The following is an 8,115-nucleotide window of genomic DNA, read 5'->3' on the forward strand; positions in this document are numbered from 1 at the left end:
TTATATTAGGTGGGCTACAGAGAGTCAAAGAGGACAATTTCAAAAGCGTGTATTTACAAAAGCAAACCAGTTACAATGCAAACAAGCTCACCGTCCCCGTGCGTAATTCTCGGAATAAAATACATATTATTCCTCACCATGCTGCCATCAATGTTACACTGTTATTCACCTTGGGACGGCAAAGGTCAGTGTAGGCTAATATAAATGAATAGACTGTATTGAAAGCTATTTATCAGCATGCACACAACACGCTTGTTGGATTCTATAAACACACAGCAACAAACTCTATTCAGTAACATATCTACAGCTGCACAAAGGCTTGTCAATTAAAATGATTGTCTTTATAAAAAAGCGTCAGATGTATTAACAAACCTTCACTGGGCCTTCCTCACTGCTCCTTGGCGCGTCCGTTTATCCATCTCCTGCAGCCTTAGCCACATCATATTCACTCACTGGATGTAAAAGTTGACTTAGATTTGGCAACTATATTAATGTGGACTATTGCTCTCTTAAGCGTTGCATGCAGCCAACCAGCTCCAGATTTTTATGGGATCCTAATGTGGAGGGTCTGTGGACGAGGGTCCTGCTCTCTGACTCAGTAATCCACAAGGTTGAGAGGTTTGCCTCATTTACATAATGTTAGAGGTCTGGGCCGAGGCCTACCTTTCTTCTCGCCCTGAAAAGACACCATGTTGCCGCTGGCAAAAGAGTGGAAAAGGCGCACAGGAGTCTGGATAAGTACAACAATATTTTGCCGGTAAGAATGACTACTCTACTTTAAGATAATAGATGATTTTCTCAGTTTTGATTCTTTGATAAGGAGATTTGTAAGGGAGAGTGTTTTATTTACACCACAGCCTTCGTGAATATGAGATTTTTAAATTTCCTTCTTCACTGTCTTTCTGACAACTCCAGCTGACTTTGGAACACATTGACGCGCGTAATGTTTTGTTTTCCACAACAACAATAAAATCCAACCACTTCACATTAAATCCGCTGCCGAGTCCAGGCATCTGATGGGGGGGCTTTGGGGGAGGTGGGGGGTGAGAGAAGGAGAAATTCGGCTGCTGAAAAATGCATAAGAACAATGATTTATTACAATCAGACTATCAACTCAACCGGAGATTGGTGTTCTTGATATGTCGCTATAATTGATGGCTGACCATGTCACATCTTCATTTGCTCAATTAGGGTAGGTAGCTACTTGCTGCCATGCCATGCTAAATTACATTAGTGGCTCCGCGCAGACGAGTGTTTCCTTCCTCCAATGAAGGAAGATGAAAACACGTTTCACGTCTGGAAAATAACCTCCGGGCAGCACACCTGCTCCGTTTGTTGTCTGCTGTAAACTGGTGATATTGATGAAAAACATAAATCAGCCCCAAGCCATCATTATAATTGCTTATGAGAAGCGTGATAGAAGGTAGACATAGAAATAGACTATATCTATAATGTAAAGCTAATGAGCTATACGGCTAATAATGCGTTATAGAGCCACGTGTAAGGCTATAATGGGAAGCTACATTAACTAGTTTTTATCAGTGCATTTTGTAGAAGCTCTTTTGTCTTTTGACCCCCTCTATTGTCACTCTCTTCCTCTGATTCTTCCCCTGGCGCCAGTCAGTTTGCACAGAGATTACAATGTCAGGTCAAGACTGCAAAGTGCCATTAATGCATGTTGACCAGACTTGAGGGTTTTGGGGCTTTACAATATTGTCTCCAAATTGCATTAAGTCTAATAAAACCTGTGTGAGAAATGTGAAAATGCATTGTGGGTTTTTTGTTGTCGTTGTTTTGTTTTTCCCCCTGAATTATTTTGAGTTATGAAAATGAGTTTTTAGCAAATCTAATCTCTAAATTCTATACACACGCCTTGCCTTGCTGATCATGAATGTGTGCTGGTGATATACTCACAGATTGGATTCCTATTGCCGTTTCCCTTTCAGCATTTTGTCATTTTGAGCTTATTTGGACTTGTCCCTCTCTGGTGAGGCAAAAATGATGCTTAAGAAGCATAAATGAGCTGGTCATACAACTTCATTGTGCCTCTTTGATGATACTCTGTGGCCCTTATGTTTGTTCAAAGTGCTCTCAAAGTTTCTAGAAAGAGTGGAATTCCCTACTGACGCAAAATAGTACTCATATATGGTCAGATCAGCTGATGTGCTGCACATAATGGGCTATTCTCACCTGTATATAGTTGTCTGAAAGGACAGAATCATAAAAACGTGGAGTCGTTTTATTCATGTATAGTTAATATAAAGCAAAGTGTATTTTCATGAATTATTTCACTAAAATGTCAATGACTATTGTTTGCTGGTTTAGGAGTTTTGCTCCGCCCCCTGTGTTTGTCGTAAACCTGGCTCCTGGCTCCAATAAACCCGGGCTAAGAGCGCCCTGGGCTCGCCTCCTTCTCCAAGGCGATCAATAGGATCTCAGGCGCACTACAAGCACTCTCTTACGTAGACATCCACCAAGGAGAGAGCCGGTACAACAACACGGTTGATCTGCTCAAACACAAAAATCTACCTGCTTTCTGAATCATGTCGTTGAGCCCAAAGCATACAACGCCTTTTTCAGTGACAGATATTTTGAGTCCAATCGAGGAGACCTACAAGAAGTTTAGTGGCATGGACGGCACAGGAAACCTAACCTCTCCACTGGGAGCCTACCGACAGCCTCAGGTGTCTCAGACCGGCATGCAACAGCACTCCATGGGCCACAACGCCACGGTGGCCACTACTTACCACATGCCGCACACCGTCTCCCAGTTCTCCCACAGCGCAATGGGGGGATACTGCAATGGAAGCATTGGCAACATGGGAGACCTCCCGTCGTACCAGGAAAGCATGCGGAATAGTGCAGCAGCAACAGGGTGGTACAGCGCCAACCCCGATCCAAGATACTCCACAAGTAAGTTTTTTACTCCATTTATACACACTTTTCTCATTTGTTCTTTTCCGTTGTAAATATAAATAATAATATACATTCAGGAACAAGGGAGAAAAAACGCACAGGACTAAAACTGTATCGCTTTTGAAAAATATTTTATTGATGTCAGGAGACTACTGATAAACAATGAATGCAAATATTATACACAATTATAGAAAACATTTCATTTAAAATGACTTATGGTTAAACCGAAAAGGAGATCATTATTTCAAGTCTGGCTCGAGTTTTTTAATCTTTGGCATGAGTAACTACTCAAGGCAAGATATTATTATTATTATTATTATTATTATTATTAGTATTATTATTATTGTTATCATTATTATTATTATCATTATTATCATTATTATTATTTTAAATACAGGACAAAAGCTGATGCTTGCCAACTTCAATAATTAACGTATATCATTTAAAAACATTTCAATAAAGACTATTTCAGGCGAAACAGTGTTCTCCTCTTCTGTTTATTGAACGCACGTATATGTATGTATATTTTTAAGTTTCTAGATTCATGGGACCTTCCACAGGTATGAACATGACCGGCATGGGGAGTCTCACAGGAATGGCGGACGCCACCAAATCCATGCCAGTTCTCCACGCTGCGCCCAGGAGGAAACGGCGCGTGCTGTTCTCGCAGGCTCAGGTCTACGAGCTGGAGAGGAGGTTTAAGCAGCAGAAATACCTGTCGGCGCCGGAAAGGGAACACCTGGCCAGCATGATCCACCTGACGCCGACCCAAGTGAAGATCTGGTTTCAGAATCACCGGTACAAGATGAAGCGCCAGGCCAAGGACAAGGCAGCGCAGCAGATGCAGCAGCAGCAGCAACAGGACGGTAACCTGTGCCAACAGCAGTCGCAGTCCCCGAGGCGCGTAGCCGTGCCAGTTTTGGTGAAGGACGGTAAACCGTGCCAGAACGGCTCCAACACGCCGACACCGAACCAGCAACAGGTACAACAGAGTCAACAACAAAGCCAACAACAGAACGGAGCCGGAGTCGTGCTCGCATCCTCGACCAGCAGCCTCGCCCAGCATCAAAGCCAGCAGGTGAACGCTTTGGAGCTGGAGGAGATGTCACCCAGCCCCCCCTCACTGCACAGCCAGCTCAACATGGCCCAGATAGACACATCTGCTGTAGATTACACCAGTAACATGGTCAGCTCAAACCTCCTCTACGGCAGAACGTGGTAGGACCTAATACAGTACTGTCACTTTCCACTTTTTCTATGTGAACCTGCGGATGAGCCCATGCAAGAGCAAAACATATATATATATGTCTATATATATATATATATATAGATATATATATCTATATATATCTATATATATATATATATGAAAATGCTGAAAATGAGGGCCCTTTGGTGTTGGAGGGGACAAGGCGCACAGAGGCGCACCAGCTGATCAGGGCACATTTTCTTGACATCTCTGAGAGGGGAGTCTATTTTTGAACATTACAGAAATGGCTGCCCTTGAAAGCAATTATGTCGTTTCTGGACCTTTTGTAATCCATGTTTTGGACCTTCCTCATGATGTTTTAAACGTAGTCTATGTTGTTGAAACAAAAAGGAATGCTGCTTCACTTGAGTTCGGACTGAGGGGAGAGGTGGGATCAGGTTTGAAGTACACTAAGCCACCACTCCTTATTTGCGGTGATAACCTGGTATTTTATCATATTAATATTGTAAACTAATGTATTCATTTAGACTTATTAAATAAAGTAGGGACTTGTATATTTGGCTAACACACAAGAATGCGTTTAACTGTATAATAATCGTTACTGCGTCCACTTTTATGTTTCTTTATTCTTTTGTAAGTTAAAAAGGAACAAATGCGTGATGGCTGCTGTATATGTTTCAAAACCAAGTGAACGTTAACAATAAATAACTTGAAGTGTGAGAGCTATTCCTAAAGACGTAATTTTTTAAAAGGAATCTGTTTTGAAGTGCATTTTCATTATGTTGTGATTGAGACCAAATTGAGCTGGAAAGCAAGGTCGATGAGGGAGCCAGCATTGTTCAGGTGACATTTTGGAGGGCTGCCTTTCATGAAGGATGTCTGCAAGACTCTAAGACCGGGAATTCACCCTTTGAAAAATCACTAACACCTTTCCGGCAGATTTAATATTGACATTAATTTATACATTCATATATTAACATATCCAACTTTTAACAAACTTTTCAAACATATTGATTCAGCCCTTTTTAATAGGCCCAGGCTTTCGTTTTGCCGCAATGTAAAATTGGTCTATTTTATTGTGACTGCGAGGTTTTAATTACTGTGAATTATTGGAACTAATTATTATGATGCGAAGAAATATACAGTCTAAAGGAATATATCATTTAAAGCAATGATGCATGGTCCGCATTATTTTTGTCCTGTTTTAAAGTTTGTTACCCTGGCATTGTAAGGTATTATTATTATTATTATTATTATTATTATTATTATTATTATTATTATTATTATCATGCTGAAAATGTCTCTCTCGTTTTTCTAAATGTACAGTTTAGATCGAAGGTTTCTAACTTTTTTACATTCTAACATTTTTTTAAATCAAATGCAAATCATAAAAAATATGATATGTGTGTTATTTCTAACTCTTACCTAAAACAAAAATTAAAAAAAGTTCCAGACCTTCAGTTCAATTCAAATTCATGGGTCATCGCTAAAACGGAATTGGAGTGATAATAAGGCTCTATGGCTGCCTGTTATATATTATGTGAGAATAATATTAGGGATTTGCAGTGTTTTGTGGTATTAAAATGAGAATATTGATTTGTTTATAAATGAATTCCTTTAAAGAAAAATATTTCAGTAGGATTGCTTCAAAAGTGAATCCCCTTTAAATCATTTCTGCTCCAGTTATTGTTTGACAAACTATATCACAACAATAATCTAAAGATATGCAAAGAATTGTTCTAGATTCAGTACAAATATTTCAAGTTTTGCAATATTTCTATTTACTGTTATTTTTTATTCTTCTTAAAAGGTTTGTTTTTTCTGGACCAGGCACTGTAAGATAATATTCAAAATACCCAGTAGCACATTGTCACACTTTCTTTAACACACTCTCTCTCTCTCACACACACACACACACACACTCTCTCTCTCTCTCTCACACCCACACACCCACACACACACACACACACACACACACACACACATACACACGAGTCTCATTCTGATCAATCTCTTTAAAAGATGAATGATTTGTGCAAACAAACTCCAAAGTGTTTAAGGTCATCACTTAGCATCAGTGTCTGCTCCTCTTTGCTTCTGTCCTCCAAAACCTTTTTTACACCAGCAGCGGCTGATAATAGGATCTAACGTTTCATTTCCTGTGGTCATTTAAACACGTTTGAAAATTACTTCTCAATCCCCTTCCTGATGACACCCTGTGATGATGATGATGGCTATCAGTGTGTCTCAATGGAGTCCTTGGAGAGCCTCCATTTCCAACCCCTTCACATACCTGGCAGCTGTATGTATATGTGCTATCATCCCTACACTCGAAGGAAGCATCAGAGCCAATATGCACCTGACATTTGGAATTGAGCACAACAACTCCATCAGAAGGGAGTTTGATAAGAGCATTAAAAAGAGAAATGCATTCCACAATATACACTTTTATGATGCAAGATGTTGCTGATAGATTTTGTGTCTAAATTGAGGGCATGAATGAGCGGTGGACCACATGAAATGAAAGTGGAGGTGAAGCCATTCTTTTCTCTTTTCAATAGCCATAGTTATGGTACACTAATAGGCTTTGCTTGGTAATCACTGGCTATTGTGCCTGTTGCTTCTTTCAGTTTATTGGGGGGCACCTCTCTTTGTAGGGATATATGAGACTGGCTGGGCACTGTAATTGGTGTTGGCATCATCATCATCATCATCATCGTCATCACCATTTCTGTCTGGAAAGTTTTGGAGCTGCAGCTGCTACAGTGTTACTTCCACATATGTGCATAGTTTCAGAACTATGTTGTCTATGTTAACAGCATCCACACACACACACACACACACACCCACCCACACACACATGCATATACAAACACACACAGATAGCTGCATGTATGTTCATGTCAATGCACACCTAGCACACATTCACATACACAAACAAAGCAATGCAATAAGTTGTACATTATATATAAAATTGCCTCTATCACACAAAGCATAGATTCCCATCAGAGCTGGACACAGTCTATCACTATTCAATGCCATATTGTTTGTATAAAGGCTGGAGCAGAGGATAGTCTATTTCACTGATGCAAAGAATTTTTTAGACTATTCTTCTCAGGTAATTGCAGGTTGCAATGCATAATGTGAATGTAGAAGGAAGCCTTGCTTCAATCTCTGCAACTACCCCCATCCCCCCCCACCCCACTCCCCAACTCCCTTCCTCCCCATTATTCTACTTAATATGTCAGAAGGTCTGATCGCAGAGAAACCTTTTCAAGTCCTATTGATGTGTTCCTCAATTGACCATGGCGACCTAGCAACCTAGAGAGCGCTAATTGGCGAGGGCTTAACATTATTGGCAGCATAGTTTACACAGAAACATAGGCCAAACATATAACCCTCATCATACACAGCTCTGTTTTTAGTGTTCCTGGCACAATAAGAGAAGACATTTGTTTCTTGTTATTGGGCTTTACTCACAGAGAGGTAAAAGCATAGTCTGACCTAGTTTCTGAGTGGAATATAGTGGATGAATAAGATTTGTCATGAAAATGTGAAAATACAAAAATGTGGCACTATTTATGTAAATAGATATTTCAGTTATGGTATATGACAACATGAATGTGAGAATATAGATTGATATAATTCATATATATTAGGTCAGCACTAATATCCAAAGTGTACTCTCACAAATTCGAGCAAGTGTGCAAAAAATTCAAGAAGGTTGTAAGAGTGTTTTGTCCCATTTTCTCTTTTCCTTCCTTCTCCTCTCTTCAGCCAGCGATAGTCCCCAGATCTTGCCCCAAGTGAAATGATTAGGAGAGGCCAGCACTGCTTTTCATTTCACTGTGCGAATGAATGCACTGAATTGGCAAGTTCTGAGAGACACAGAGAGAAAATTTTAATTAGTGTAATACCCTCGTAATCTGCCAATGAGAGACAATCTTTCTCTCCTCTATGACAAACCTGTGCCTGCTGAATTTGTTTGG

General features: G+C 40.0%; 1 protein-coding gene across 2 annotated transcripts; it reads left to right on the top strand.

Annotated features, from left to right (window-relative positions):
• Nucleotides 1–2,543: 2,543 nt before the first annotated feature.
• nkx2.4a (NK2 homeobox 4a) lies at nucleotides 2,544–4,138 on the top strand. Of its 2 annotated transcripts, XM_053335754.1 has the most exons (3): nucleotides 2,544–2,913; nucleotides 3,450–3,898; nucleotides 3,980–4,138. In XM_053335754.1, the coding sequence occupies exons 1-3, from the start codon at nucleotides 2,544–2,546 to the stop codon at nucleotides 4,136–4,138; spliced, it is 978 nt and encodes a 325-aa protein (XP_053191729.1). The 2 variants fall into 2 exon arrangements, with proteins under 2 accessions (XP_053191729.1, XP_053191728.1); XM_053335753.1 differs by having other exon boundaries at nucleotides 3,450–4,138.
• Nucleotides 4,139–8,115: the final 3,977 nt, after the last annotated feature.

This window comes from Scomber japonicus, chromosome 16, assembly GCF_027409825.1.
Source record: "Scomber japonicus isolate fScoJap1 chromosome 16, fScoJap1.pri, whole genome shotgun sequence".
Lineage (NCBI taxonomy): Eukaryota > Metazoa > Chordata > Actinopteri > Scombriformes > Scombridae > Scomber > Scomber japonicus.